General features: G+C 42.4%; 1 protein-coding gene across 2 annotated transcripts in view; it reads left to right on the forward strand.

Annotated features, from left to right (window-relative positions):
- The window catches only part of LOC111148305 (aldehyde dehydrogenase 7 family member A1), a 48,112-nt gene extending 35,205 nt beyond the window's left edge, over positions 1-12,907 (forward strand). Inside the window, exons 13-19 of one of the 2 annotated variants that reach the window (XM_022504796.1) lie at positions 1,181-1,287; positions 3,324-3,440; positions 4,723-4,820; positions 5,029-5,102; positions 9,286-9,361; positions 10,733-10,824; positions 12,705-12,907. In XM_022504796.1, coding sequence (XP_022360504.1) covers positions 1,181-1,287; positions 3,324-3,440; positions 4,723-4,820; positions 5,029-5,102; positions 9,286-9,361; positions 10,733-10,787 — 527 coding nt within the window. In that variant the 3' untranslated portion in view covers positions 10,788-10,824; positions 12,705-12,907. Of the gene's footprint in view, positions 1-1,180; positions 1,288-3,323; positions 3,441-4,722; positions 4,821-5,028; positions 5,103-9,285; positions 9,362-10,732; positions 10,982-12,704 lie in introns of those variants that run through there. The other variant, XM_022504795.1, reaches the window with a different exon arrangement.
- The last annotated feature ends 1,851 nt before the right edge of the window (positions 12,908-14,758 follow it).

The raw sequence follows: 14,758 nt of genomic DNA on the forward strand, positions 1-14,758 counted from the left end.
GTTTATTTCAAAGATGTTTGCTTTTAACAACTGGTCTTAACAGTGTTTCTGATCTTATGTTTTCTGTTTTTCCTTTCCTGAGAGGCCTGAGGGCGTACGAAGCAGGGTCATTGGGCACTTGGGGTATCACATCTGCTCCTAGCTTAGGATTGTGAGTGCTTGATGGTAGCTGGTGGGTGAGCTTAGATCGTGGTGTTCAGGCGGGATGACTTGGATGAGCTTTTCTCTCTTGACTCTTACGACGCTCATGGAAACCACCACCATCCTTGTGGAAGGCTGCGGGAGGCATCTAGCTGACTTTCCTGCTTTCACTTCTGCCTTCCAGAGAAGCCAGAGTGATTTTTTTTTAAGGATGTAATTAGATGACAAATAAATCACATGCCTGCTTTCTGCACTCCAGTGACTCCTAATTGCTCTTCAGCTAAAACCTGGATTCCTTCCCAGTCCCTCTGGATCCGGCTCATGCTCTTTCATGATGTGACTTCTGCCTCCTCTGTTTACCACCCCCCACCACGACTTCTGTGGACCTACTCCCTGAGCTCCACCTTCTGCGTCCTTCTCACAGAGCTCCAGTGTCCCAGGCTTCGTCCTGCTACCCTTTCCATTGGAAATTCTCATTACCCACTTTCCTCATGCCTGGTGCTGTAAGATGCCACCTCCTCACTGAGGCGTACCTGACTCTCCCTTCTTCCTCTGCCCCCTGGTCACCTTTAAGGCTCGGGATTCCAGCAGCATCCATCTCTGCCGGTTAGATTCCACACCAGCTCCCAAACCTGTGAAGTTTCTAGAGAATGATTCCCTGGTCATGAATAAATGGACCTTACATTTTTAATGCAGTGCTCTCATTCATTGATAGCCATTCCTTTAACTCAGGGGTTGACAGATTTGGCCTTCCCCCTGTTCACATAGAGCAGCTTTGTCAGGACACAGTCTCACCTGCTGCTGTCTCTGTCTTCTGCGGCTACTTTCGCTCCCCACAAAGAGACAAGTGGTGGTGGTGGTGTCCACGTGTCCTGCAGAGCATTCCGTATTTCCTGTCCTTTCACTGGGAAAGGTTGCAGATGCCTGCTCCTCACTGGGGGGCTGTATAAAGACATAGGGCTGTTCATTGGAAGGGCTCTTCTAACAAGAAAATGATGCCATTCAGGGTGAGATTGAGAGCATTCCTTTTTCTCTGCAGCTAATGTTCTCTATGGGCCACTCCACACCAAACAGGCTGTGAGCATGTTTCTGGGAGCAGTGGAGGAAGCAAAGAAAGAAGGTGGCACCGTGGTCTATGGTGGCAAGGTAATGACACTGAGCTCAGTAGTGACACATTTTGCTTCCTTAACATAAGCAGGGCTCTGAGCAGATGGGCGAAGGGTCTCCTACTACTGTCTTTGTTTTTCTCCATCATACTTTTATAAGGGGGAAATCAGTGTTTTGGTGAGTGACAAAGTAAAATGCATGGAACACTTCTGGAGGACACACAGGAAACTCAGGGCCATGGTTGCTTTTGAATTGAGTCCCTGGGATTTTGTATGGAAGGGACACCTCCTTTTCCTGGAATAGTACAAGACTTTGTGTTTAGAACAGTCAGAATCCGTATTTAGTGGGCATTTTTAAAAGGGTATCAAAAATGGGATACTAGGATGCCATAATAAGCATCTTTGCTGCTAGCATTTTCACCAGAAACATTATTGTTGCTTAACTATTGGTTATAAAGGCAATTTTGGCATAAAGGGTAATGAAAATAATGAACATAACTGGTTGGCTGGTTGGTTGGTCACCGTGTTGGCCTAATCATTGGGTTGAGTATTAGGTTTCATTTCTCCATTGATGTAGTTTCCCATTTTTATACTATGTAAATCTTAGCCCTCGTGATGGTCTGTGCAGTGGTGCAGAGTTTTGAACTAATTTTCCACAGAACTGTGGACTTTGCATTTCCCACAGAACCTTGAACTGTCTGTCAACAGACGTGGGAGAACATGCCAAGCGCAAACAAGGCAGAGGCGTTCACAGCGCAGAGCAAAGCTCAATTAGAAATACGCATCCTAGGGGCGCCTGGGTGGCTCAGTGGGTTAAGCCGCTGCCTTCGGCTCAGGTCATGATCTCGGGTTCCTGGGATCGAGTCCCGCATCGGGCTCTCTGCTCGGCGGGGAGCCTGCTTCCCTCTCTCTCTCTCTGCCTGCCTCTCTGCCTCCTTGTGAACTCTGTCTGTCAAATAAATAAATAAAAAAATCTTTAAAAAAAAAAAAAGAAAAAAGAAATACGCATCCTAGTGTTTGGAAACTGATGCCTCTCTTAACAAAGGAAGAAATTGTAGCAAAAAAAGAAAAAGTATGTCAAGGAGTCAAATCAACAAGCAAGAAAATGTGTAATACTATAAATGAGAGATTTTGAAAACAAGTATTTAGGTATAATCCACAGAATCAATTATTTGAACAGTATTGACTAACCTACAGGTTTTTTTTTTCCCTTTTTTGTTTTTTTTTTTTGTTTGTTTGTTTTTAAGATTTTGTTTTTTTCAGAGAGGGAGAAAAAGAGCACAAGCAGGGAGAGGTGCAGGAGAGGGAGAAGCAGACTCCCCACTGAGCAGGGAGCCCCACGCTCCCAGGACCAAGATCATAACCTAAGCCTAAGGCAGATACTTAACCAACTGAGCCACCCAGGCCCCCCACTGGGTCCTTTAAGCAATAGAAATTTACTTTGCTCACAATTCTTGGGGCTGAGTCTAAAGTAGGGTGCTGGCAGGGTTGGTTTCTGGTGAGGCCTCTGTTGCTGGCACGCAGACCACGCAGACACCCACCTTCTCAGTGTCCTCATACGGCCTTTGCCTTGAGTGTGGAGAAAATAGTTCTCTGGTATCTCTTCCTCTTTTTGTAAGGTCTTCAGTTCTTCCAGATTCAGGCCCCACCTGTGTGACCTCTTTTAACTTAATTACTTACTAAAAGCTTCTGTTTCCAGTTTCAGTCACATGGGGGGTTAAGGCTTCCTTGTAGGAATTTGGGGATGGGGATATGATACAGTCTTCAAAAACAGTATAGTCCTGTTTTTACATTATATAAACTTGTTAAAAAGCCACCTATAACTGCTTTTTTTCAGTGTCACTTGGTCGTGTCACCTGTGACAGGTTTTGCTCCTTCACTTCCTTTTCTGTTTTTCTCTGACCAACTGAGACAGAGGTTATTTTTGTTCATGATGGGAAGTTACTTTGGGGAAATGATTCATCTGTTTAAATGGTGTTTATTTTTTTTCTCCAAAGTATAGGGAAAGGTTGTGTCCTCTGACCCGAAGTACCAAAAAACAAAACGCCTTCATTCTTTCTACTTTCTCTACTGAAGGTCATGGATCGCCCTGGCAATTACGTAGAACCAACAATTGTGACAGGTCTGGCCCACAACGCGTCCATTGCACACACAGAGACGTTTGCTCCGATTCTTTATGTCTTTAAATTCAAGGTAAGAATGGATTCTGTTTCCCATTTCTCGAGTTTGATGTTGAAACACCTCTGACTAAAGCAAATGAGGGTATACGAAATTATACTCTATTAGCCTTTTGGGAGGTCCTGGAAAGTCACTCTGTTAGTAGGAGTTTGAAGGTGAAGGCTAAACCATGGAGAGATGAGCATTTTATACTGTAGAGCCTGTCAGGCTCACTGCCAGGGCAACCAAGGCAGGCTGCGGACCAGATTGGAAGTGATGGAGAATGGCTGCCTTTGTGTGTCATCTGCTCTGAGCTGTGTAGGCCTTGTGGTTAGCTTCCACATGGAAGGGACCAGATAGTCCCATAGCCTCAGTGCTGAGCATCAGCAGACAAGTGAGAAGCTGCGTGCATTCTTAAGACCTACAGTTGTAACCTGTATCTGTGGACAGCCTGTGGAGGTTTTACTAGATGGTAAGAGCTGGAGGGTCTCGTTCCCCACCATGAGACAGATTGGAGCCATGCCAGCCAATACTTAGTGATCAAATCAAGGTTTGAATATGCCATGATTAACAGTTTAAGAAAATATTAACAAGAATTATATCTTACTGCAGTTAAAGGATTACTTTTTATTTTTACTTACTTATTTTAAAGATTTTATTTATTTGACACAGAGAGAGACAGCGAGAGAGGGAACACAAGCAGGGGGAGTGGGAGAGGGAGAAACAGGCTTCCCCCTAAGCAGGGAGCCTGATGCGGGGCTTGATCCCAGGACTCTGGAATCATGACCTGAGCCTAAGCAGATGCTTAACTGACTGAGCCGCCCAGGTGCCCCTTAAAGGATTGCTTTTCAAAAATCTTGATTTAAATCATCATATTATTTCATGTCTTGTGACAGAGGATAATTTTCATGTTTTTTATTTTGTGTATGTGAGTGAATTCTTGAGTAAATTATTTAGTGTGTCTTGCTTAATCTGTAAATTGGGGGTAATACAAAACTTGTATCGTTGGATGAGGATTAAATACTTAAATGCATGCGAAGTGCTTCGGTCAGTGGGTTGCATATAAGAGGAGCTCAGTAAGTAATAGCTCTTAGATGTAGCAGCTTGAGTGGAAGCATGTCCTCATCTCTGTTTCTCAGAGTACAATTCAGGGAAAACCCCCCACAAAGCTGTGCATGAGAGAAACAGAATTAGTAAGATACTGAGGCTTTAGTTAACTTCTGTGCGTGGAGATTACATTGGTACAGCTCATGAAATGGACTCTTGCGAATTTTGACGCGATTGCTGCGTCCTCTAACAGCTTCCACTGTCCTTTTAGAATGAAGAGGAAGTCTTCGCCTGGAATAACGAAGTAAAACAGGGACTTTCCAGTAGCATCTTTACCAAGGATTTGGGCAGAATCTTCCGCTGGCTTGGGTATAACTTTGTCTGTTTTGAGAATTTACATAAGCCTAGTTTGTGTCATGAATGGGCTTAAAAAAAAAAAACGAAAGAAACCATTGTAGTTGAAAATCCCGTTTTTGAGCATGAAGAGTCTTAGAGGTTTTGTTTGGATTTTTTCAGTTTGTTTTATTTCTTAATTCCTATCTGTTGCTCTCAACCTTGCTTCCCTTTCTACACACAGACCGAAAGGATCAGACTGTGGGATTGTGAACGTCAACATCCCCACAAGCGGGGCTGAGATTGGAGGTGCATTCGGTATGTAGAGAATCCCTTTTCTACATCTGGGGCAGTTAGATGTTTGGGGTACCATAACAAAACGCCATGGTGTGGGTGGCTTGAACAACAGAAATTGATGTTCTCACAGTTGTGGAGGCTGCAAGTCCAAGGTTAAGGTGTTGGCAGTGCTGGTTTCTCCTGAGGCCCCTCTTTCATGAATTAGGATCCTTCCATGGCCTTTTCTCCATGCCTGCCTGTACATGCCTGGTGCTTCTTCCTTTCCTAGGACACCAGTCCTTTTGTTACAGGCCTGTACCTTTGTGACATCTTTCTTTGGCTTATGACTTCATTCAACCTTAATTACCTCTTTAAAAGGATCTTTTGCCAAATACAGCCGCCTTCTAAGTATTGGAAGTTAGGTTTTCAACATAAGTATTTGGGGAGGGGACACAGTTCAAGCAGCAAAGGAAAAGGAGTAGTAGCTGTTAGAAAAGTTTGACCAAGAAACCGAAATAATAGAACTTGGTAAGAGTCTGGTCTAACATGCTTGAGAGGAGCTTACTGCCGAATTCAGAGTGATGATCCAGAATCTGACTCTTTTTTCTCAAACGCTGCATCACATTGGAGCCAGGGCCCTTAGCCTAGGATATGTGACCCCTTGAAGCAGTGACATCTCTTTTGTTGTGTGGTGTTAAACATTAGTTTTTATTTTAGATAAAACACTAACGTGTTTTCCACTGGGTTCTGCTTGTATTTTCTCTTAATAAGCCTTGAGTTCTTAATGCTTAAATTAAGTAGTAGTTTGTTTTTTTCCTAAAGTCATCCCAGCCAGCATTTGTGTTTTAAGCATTTCAGCTAAAAATGAGGGCACCTGAGTGGCTCAGTTGGTTAGGTGTCCGACTCTTGATCTCAACTCTGGTCTCGATCTCACAGTCAACTAAAAATGAGCGGAAGTATAGTAAAAACAGATTACATTGTTTATACTTACATATACATCTGTATATGTATAGAGCAGAACACACATGTGTTAATACCTCCAACATTGTAAATAATTCGAGGCACTTTTTAGTGTTTTCAGACCAGTGTTTGCTGCACTTACTATTCATTGCATCAGTTTTGAGGAAAGGTTCCTGCTTTCCTTCAGGCTTACCCGTGCACTGTGCTCTTGAGTAGGCTGTGTGCCCCCCGGGTGCCTGTTTGTAGCCCACACTTCTTTGTGCACGTGACTCTTACTGCCTGAAGACCACACAAGTTAATTTTTATTTTTTAAATTTTCTTTAAATATTTTATTTTTATTTATTTATTTGACAGAGAGGCAGGCACAGAGAGAGAAGAGAGAGAGAGGGAAGCAGGCTCCCTGTTGAGCAGAGAGCCTGATAAGGAGCTCAATCCCAGGACCCTGAGATCATGACCTGAGCTGAAGGCAGAGGCGTAACACACTGAGCCACCCAGGCGCCCCACAAGTTAATTTTTAAATGGGAAAGGGGGTTCTCCCACTTTTCTCTTCCGGCTTCATTCCCAGAGGCAGCTACTTGGAAATTACTAAAAGGAAATTTACCTTTGAATTTACTGTAGTTTTGTTTTTTTGTTTTTGTTTTTAAAGATTTTATTTATTTATTTGACAGACAGATCACAAGTAGGCAGAGAGGCAGGCAGAGAGAGAGAGGAGGAAGCAGGCTCCCCGCTGAGCAGAGAGCCCCATGCTGGGCTCGATCCCAGGACCCTGAGATCATGACCTGAGCTGAAGTCAGAGGCTTTAACCCACTGAGCCACCCAGGTGCCCCTGTAGTTTTGTTTTGTTTTGTTTTTTATTAGTTTTAAATAATCTCCATCCACCATGGGGTGGAACTCACAGCTCTGTGCCCCCATGCCTCATGATCCCCCGACCGAGCCAGCCAGGCGCCCCTCCTTCAGTCTTTCCAAGTAGTTTGCTTCAGCTGCTTACTCTTCTCCGTTTTAGACATTGTTTGTTGACCCTCTGTTAGCATAGGTGAACCTTCTTAAGCCTTGCTCTTCTGGTGTGTGGCATGAGGTTTTGCCGGGTGAGGTCAGGAGGAAACCAGAGGAAGCAACCACGCTTCTGTGTTCTCCCCCTCACAGTCACACAGGATGTGCTTCCTTCTTCCAGCATTGGGTTGGGACGACAAACATGAAATGTCATCTACCAGGAAAACTCAGGAGAGACTCTGCATCCCAGGCTTTTGTTGGAGGCTGGTCGCTGAGGCCTCCTTTCCCTGGCACATACTGAAACTCCAGACTCCCTAAAGGAAAGGAGGGGTTTCACATAAACCACATTGTACCAGAACAGCTGAAGCCCAGTAAGACACTTTAATCATTGAGGGGCAGTTTGCTATCCATGGAGGGCACTCTTCAGCAGCTGGGTTCCTACATGCTGCAGTGTTGCCGACAGACCTTCTGTGCCTGTCCTGCACAGTTTGTAGCAATTTTTCCTCAGACATTTGAAGTTGTTAATTCATTTGCGTTATGGCGTCTGGTGTCGTGGTTGAAGAGCCCAGTACACTTTGATTTCCGATCTCTCTTTTTTTTCCTATTTCAAAAAATACGAGGTTTCCTAGGTTTGAGATCTTTGTAAAAAATTTTCTTAGACATTGGGCCAGTGATTAGCTTTAGAGTATTGGGGCTTATAATTCTCAGTGCTGGGTGTTTTTTTGACAGTTTTTTTCCCTTTCTCTCTCTTCAAGGTTTTATTTATTTAGTGTGTGTGGAGGTAGAGGGGCATAGGGAGAGGGAGAGGGAGAGGGAGAATCTCTACTCCATGCTGAGGCTGACTCGGGACTTTGTCTCACTATCTGGAGATCATGACCTGAGCCAAAACCAAGAGTCAGATGCTTAACTGACTGAGCCAGTGAGGCACCCTCCCCCACCTTTTTTAAAAGTACTCTCTGTACCCAGTTTGAGGCTTAAACTTAAAGCCCCGAGATCAGGAGTCATGTACTCTATGGACTGAGCTAGCCAGGTGCCGCAATTATTCTCTTTTTCTAATGACTAGAACTATTATTTGAATAATATCTTATCTCTTTAAGAATCATCTAATTTTGTGATCTTTTCCCTTCTATTTTCCATCTTTTTTTTTAAATATGGGCAATTTCCTCAGATTTTCACATATTTTAATTTTTGTAAAAATATCTATTTATTTTAGAGAGTACATGTGTACTGGGTGAAGGGCAGAGGGAGAGGGAGAGAGAGAATCTCAAGGAGACTCCCCGCTGAGCACAGAGCCCAACACAGGGCTCGATCTCAACACCTTGAGATCATGACCTGAGCCAAAAATCAAGAGTTGGGTTGGATGCTTAACTGGCAGATCTATCCAGGTGCCCATAGGATTTTATTTTTAAGTAATCTCTATCCCCAGCGTGGGTCTTGAACTCATAATCCTGAGATCAGGAATCAAACACTCCACCGACTGAGCCAGCTGGATACCTGCTCAGATCTTTCTTGTAGCTCTTCTGTTGAAGTGTTTTCTCCTCTGCTGTTACTAGAAACACTACCAAGACTTGTTTCTTGTGCTTTGATAGCACACTTGTACATAATACCCTTCTCTTATTTTATGGAATCATTACCTTCTTATGTTATAAGGACATTAATGTAACATTTCAGAATATTGTAAAAGTCGTGTATAGTTGTTATTGAAAATTATATATAGCTGAGCTTAAGTGTGAAATTATATATCCACTGTCCAGAAATTTTCCATCTTAATATCTGGTCCAGTGGTAAGGTTGTTTTTTTTTTGCTTCTGGCAGATTTGTTGCCTCTATATGCCTTTTGTGTGTCATCCCCTCACCCCTACCCCACCGCCGCCTTAGTTTTTTTTTGCTGTTTATTTGGTCTCTTGTCTTTTTTAATTTTTTTTTTTAAAGATTTTATTTATGTATTTGACAGAGAGAGATCACAAGTAGGCAGAGAGGCAGGCAGAGAAAGAGGGGGGAAGCAGGCTCCCTGCTGAGCAGGGAGCCCGATGTGGGGCTCGATCCCAGGACCCTGGGATCACGACCTGAGCTGAAAGCAGGGCTTTAACCCACTGAGCCACCCAGGCGCCCCTCTTGTCTTTTTTATAGAGGAGGCATATACTCTGAGCTAAATGTGAACTCACTGGTCTGGTAGCTCTAGTCTCCTTTTGGTGTATTTCTCTCCATGCTACCAAGTAGGTGCTGCACCCAGAAAAACTGCTCATGATTTGTGAGCTTCTTGTGTATTTCTTTAGGAGGAGAAAAACACACTGGAGGTGGCCGGGAGTCCGGTAGCGATGCCTGGAAACAGTACATGAGAAGATCCACTTGGTAAGAAAAGGCTTTGGGAGGGTGGGTTTGAGCTTTGTGCCATTGGAACGTGCTTTTCTGCTTTTCTACCGTATGCTCTTTCTTCATACTGCTTCACTTCAGTTTGGTTTTGTAATGAAGCGCAGCTGTCCCCTCCCACGGCATCTAGCCTGTACTGTTACTTGTCTCCCTTGGTTGTCCCACCTCAGCTAGTGCCCAGGGCTCGACTGTGAAACCATCTCAGTTGTGGTTTCTGTTTGGAGACACCAGAAGAGCAGGACATTGGAGGGTCAGCCAGTAGGAGAAAGTGGGAGAAGCTGTACTTGCGGTTTCTCCTTGGGTATGGCCACCACCCCTGTAGGTGGTAGGGGCAGCAGCAGAGGGAAAGTATGCAGGGCCCTTGCAGGCCAGAATAGTGAGCATGGCTCTTGACGGTGCCTTAGCTTGTTTACCCAGCACACACTGGTGGCTGGCACCGGAACCTGCTTCAGGGAGGATTTTACTAGGAGTTGGTTATTCTACTTGTATGCTATTTTTTATTTTTTTGTTTGTTTTTTAAAAACTTATTTTGGGGGGCGGAGGGTATACGAGCTGGGGGGGGAGCAGAGTGAGAAGGAGAGAGAGTCTCCAGCAGACTCCAGCTGAGCACAGAGCCCAGTGTGGGGCTGGATCTCATGACCCTGAGATCCCAACCTGAGCCGAAATCAAGAGTTGGACACTTGACCAACTGAGCCACCCAAGCGCCCTGCTTATATGCTGTTTTTTCTCTCCCTTAGATAGAAATGATTTTACCAAGTGTATTAAAACAGTATGTGGGTCAGGCCCATGTGATGTAGCAGAGCAAAGGTTGAGGATCCCAGGATGCTCCTCTTGGTCTCATTTATTGCTTCTCACTAGCCCTCTAACCTCAGGTGGATTCTCAGCCTTAGTCCCTTAGAGCTTCAGTGACTCGATGTCTGTCTGGAAATTCTGAGGAGCTTTCGGCTGTGCTTTAAGTCTCAGACACATGCACCCTCTCCTGGTTCCCATTCTTTGTTGTGGGTTTTGTTTGTTTCCTGGTACCTGTTCTTCAAAGTCAGTTATGTTCCTTTTACTTTTGTTGTGCACCTGAGATTTAGAGTGAATCCCCATATTGTGCACCAAAGACTATGAATAATGTATTTGAAAGGTGTTTTTCCAGATTCTGTTCTCTCCTTTGTCTTTTCTCTCTCATGAAACTGGATCTGTACTAACCTTGTTTTGTATCTTAACTTTTTTTCTTTACCAACTTGTATCTTGGGACATTTCACCTTGTTATATACACATATGTGCTAGGTTTTCTTAATGACATTAAATATTCTATATTATGTATATACTGCCCTTCATTGATTTTTTTTTTTTTTTCCCTTCTAGTACCATCAACTACAGTAAGGACCTTCCTCTGGCTCAAGGAATCAAGTTTCAGTAAAGGTGGCAGTAAATTGATATTACTTCAGATCATATAGGTATTCTTGGACCTCTTTCTTCTGAAGAAGATGAAGGAAGTTAAGATTTTTCCTGAATAAATGCATCATTTTGATTATGACGGTGGCTAGTCTCTTAACCCTAGGCCCCACTTAAATCAAGAGACTTAATTTTTTAAAAAATAAAACTAAATTGTCATGATACAGCCGTATTTAGTAAAAGGTAGGATGAATTTTTTACTAGTAGTTCATGAGTTCCTGAATTTTTTATTACAGTTTTTTTAAAAAAGGAGTAGATGCAATAGGAGGAAATTGGAAAAACACGGAATAGAAAAGGGAAGAAAATAGAAGTCTCGGTAGATGCAGGAACATCTGAGCATGAGTAGAGATTGCTTTAGTGAGTATTGACTGACATGAGCCTCTAGTGCATGTTTGCAGGGAGTGTGTTTGTGTTCCTTGCCTGTAGATGAGCACAGAACAGCATCGATGTGGTATGACTTGCTGTGTTTGAAATGACTAAGGGTGTTCATCACCATTATGGCTTTTCTTGCTCATACTGGCTTTGTGTCACCACAAAAAACATAGAGCACGGTGGACATAGGTTTTGCACCTGCCTGTGTTTATGGAGAGTATCATCTGGGTTTCTTATACAATCTTAGGGCATTTTCTTTATAACTATTACATTTGTGCGGTTGCCCTTGGATTTGTTCTGGGAGAATGACCACTATGTGTGTGGCAGCATGTGGTTTTTGTGAAAGGAGGAAAGAAAGAAAGTAGAACTTGCAAAGGAGAATCTGCTTCCTTCTCTTGGGAAACTGAGCCCTTTGGAGTGGTTCATTTCAGCCCAAGGTTGCCTGTTTGAGCCCACATTGGCTCTTGAAGGTCTCCTGTCTTCCTGGCCATCTATACTGCCTGGCTGGGTTAGACCTGGGCAGAAGCCTTCCAAGAAGATTGTATTTGTATGTAATCGGATGCATTAGGATGTATGGAGAGATTTGGACAACTGGTAAAGACTGGGTTGAGTTATGACAAAGAAGTAAGCAAATGAAAAAAATGAAGCAATTGAAAATTTATCAGGGTGGGAAAGATATTCATATTATGTCCTGGAAGTAAGAAATAGTAACAAAGTTGATGGAGGTAGGGAGGTAAATTCTGAAAGAAGCATTGTCTCAGAAGGGCAAGTGGGAGGTCAGGTATGGAGATAGGAGGGATGGCTGTTTCTCAGAACATGTCTTAGAGAACTGTTTGATTCTTCAAGTCAAGAAAATATATAACTTTAATAAAAGTTAAAACCCACAAAAAAAAAAATGATGTTGGAGAATGAAGTGCTTGGAATCATTCATTTCCAGACCTTCTTTCCTCCATCCCCATGCCCAGAGCACACACACACCCTTGTATGTACTCTCTATTGTACATACACTTGTACAATATTGACCCAGGTCACCTTGAAACATCTCATGAAATGATCCTACTGAAGACCAAGTTTTCTCCATTTTTTAAAGTTTATCATAGACTGGATTATGCCATATTGCGATATCTTTCCTTTTAAAATAAGTGGTTCCTTAAGAAGATCATGGAATTTGCACATTAACTTTAAAAGTCTTGCTATGGCTTTGTTTTGCCCTTTTTTTTTTTTTTTTTTTTTTTTTAAGGTCTCATTGTTTAAGTATTTTAGCCCTGTCTTAGGGACTATAGTCCTATCTGAAGAAAGTAAAGCACCATTTAAAACACTTTTAGGAATCACATACTGATAGGCCATTATTATTTTGTGAAATTTTCAGGGTGATTTTTGATTGAAATATTTTCTTATATCCTTGGTTTTCCCAGCATATTATTTTTAAACAAATGTTTTAAGATATAAGCTATATCACTGTGTTTGTTTTAACTTAAAGTTTTTTACATTTATAATTTCTTTCTTTTAGGTTTTTAAGGAGGCTGTCCATCCTCCCATGTATCTGGTGAAGTCATAATACGGTGGCCAGTTTTCTAGCATGCTGGGGTGACTGGTAGATCTAGTCTTAACATACAGAAATTGAATAAAATTGATTGATTTCCTTTTTTTTTTTTTTTGAGACTAATTCATAATTTTTCTACATGTTTCTAATAATTATGAGGACCTATTTTTGTCATAATGCTTATTATTAAAAAATTTGCGCTACAGTTGTCCCTCTCTGTTCTTTTTTAGTGAATCAAAAAATAAACATCGCTTATTAGTATTTTTAACCAAGGAAGTTGAAATGCACATTTGTGTGTGGTGTTAGGGTTGTGTATTTTAAGGCGCTAGGGGCCCTGTACTGCTTCTTGGGATCACTGTTTCCGTCGAGCCCCTCCTTACTGCTTGCATCTGGTAGTGTAGCCATATTGCCATTTCCCAGCCCCCGTTGGGAGCTGTGGTCAGCATGCCAGCCTCACCACTACAGTGAACCCTAAGTGTCTTGGCATCTTCCTGTACTTCTGCAGTCTCTGGAGAGAGCATCCTAGGCTGACCCTAGGATCCTGACTCTTGGAGTTCCATAGGCAGGCATTGGAATACTTGATTTTCCTGGCCTCCCATTTTGCGAGGCAAGCACTCATGATGAAGACCTCACACAATAGAGATGAGGCAGTTTTCTCAAAGGAAATAAGGATGCTGTTACTTTTTTCACTTCTCTCTTCAATGCAGTGCAACTATATAATCTTCTTAATGGCATTCTTTGTCCCTGGTAATGCTGAAGGGACTGAGGAGTCTGTGTGCTTGCTCTTCTCTCCTTCCCTAGCACTTCAGATCTTTTCTCCTATTGGCTTTGCTGTAATTTTATTTATCTGCCTATTTGCTGTAGACATTTGCACTGGTAACTGTTCACAATTTCTACCCTTTTCACACTTCTCTTGTCTTGCACTTAACTGCTCCTGTTTGGTTTTCTTCTAGGTGTTTGTTGGCCTTAAAGGTTTTTAAGGGGATGTATGAAGACATTAGGTGCCACAGCATTTGAGTCCCAGAAAGTGTTGATATGTTCTGATGTACTGAAGTTGTGGAGTTCTAACGCAATCAAATCTGTTGAATTTTTAAAAATCATTTTAAGTAGTCTGTGTACCCAAGGTGGGGCTCAAACTTCATAACTCCAAGAACAAGAGACATGCTCTACTGACTGAGCCAGGTAGATGCCCCAAATCTCTTGATCTTTTTCCACTTTAAGTTTAGAAAGCTAGGTTATAAATTTTTCCTCTGCTTTTTTTTTGTTTGTTAAGTGTATTTTAAATACTTGTACACAGTTAAAAATACAATGAGCCTAGAATGCTTAAAACACTGTTCCCTCCTCTTCTCTCCCCCCCCCCCCCACTTTACTGGAACAACCATCCTCACCTTTTTTGCTGTTGCTTATTCCTAAGTAATAAGCTCCTACTGTGATTTTTCAGTAAATCAGTTCAGATATTAAATGCAGAGTTCTCAGTGCAGTAGGTGAGGATTAACTTTTTTACTAGCATTTCCCCAGACATAAAGTTGCTTTCCCTGCATTCCTCTCATCTCTTCATACATACTGTGTATGTGAAGTCTGTAGTCATAGTCTATAGTCATGACTTAATTACGACTGTGCAAAAGGCAACAAATCATGCCTGCTTTCTTATCTTGTCTTTTTCCTGGAGTTTGTAATTGCCCTTATTGCTTAATGTGCTCTGCATCTGTTTTTTTTGTTTGTTTTGTTTTGTTTTTCTAATTGTGTTAAACTACGGCATAACCATTTTTGAAGTGTGCAGCTCAGTGGCATTTGGTACATTCACTCATTGGTGCAGCAGTCACCACTGACTGGTTCCAGAACATTTTTATCATCCCCAGAGGAAACCCCCTTACCCATTGACCAGTACTCTCCCCTTTTCACCCTATTCTCCAGTCCCTTTTGTCAACCAGTCTGCTTTTGTCTCTGGGTTTGCCTATTCTGGATATTTCATAAAAATAGACCATTACTAATTATTTCAAAATGCCTGGATTCTGTCACAT

The sequence above is a fragment of the Enhydra lutris genome, unplaced genomic scaffold (assembly GCF_002288905.1).
Source record: "Enhydra lutris kenyoni isolate GAN:26980312 unplaced genomic scaffold, ASM228890v2 scaffoldscaffold19, whole genome shotgun sequence".
Taxonomy (NCBI): Eukaryota; Metazoa; Chordata; class Mammalia; order Carnivora; family Mustelidae; genus Enhydra; species Enhydra lutris.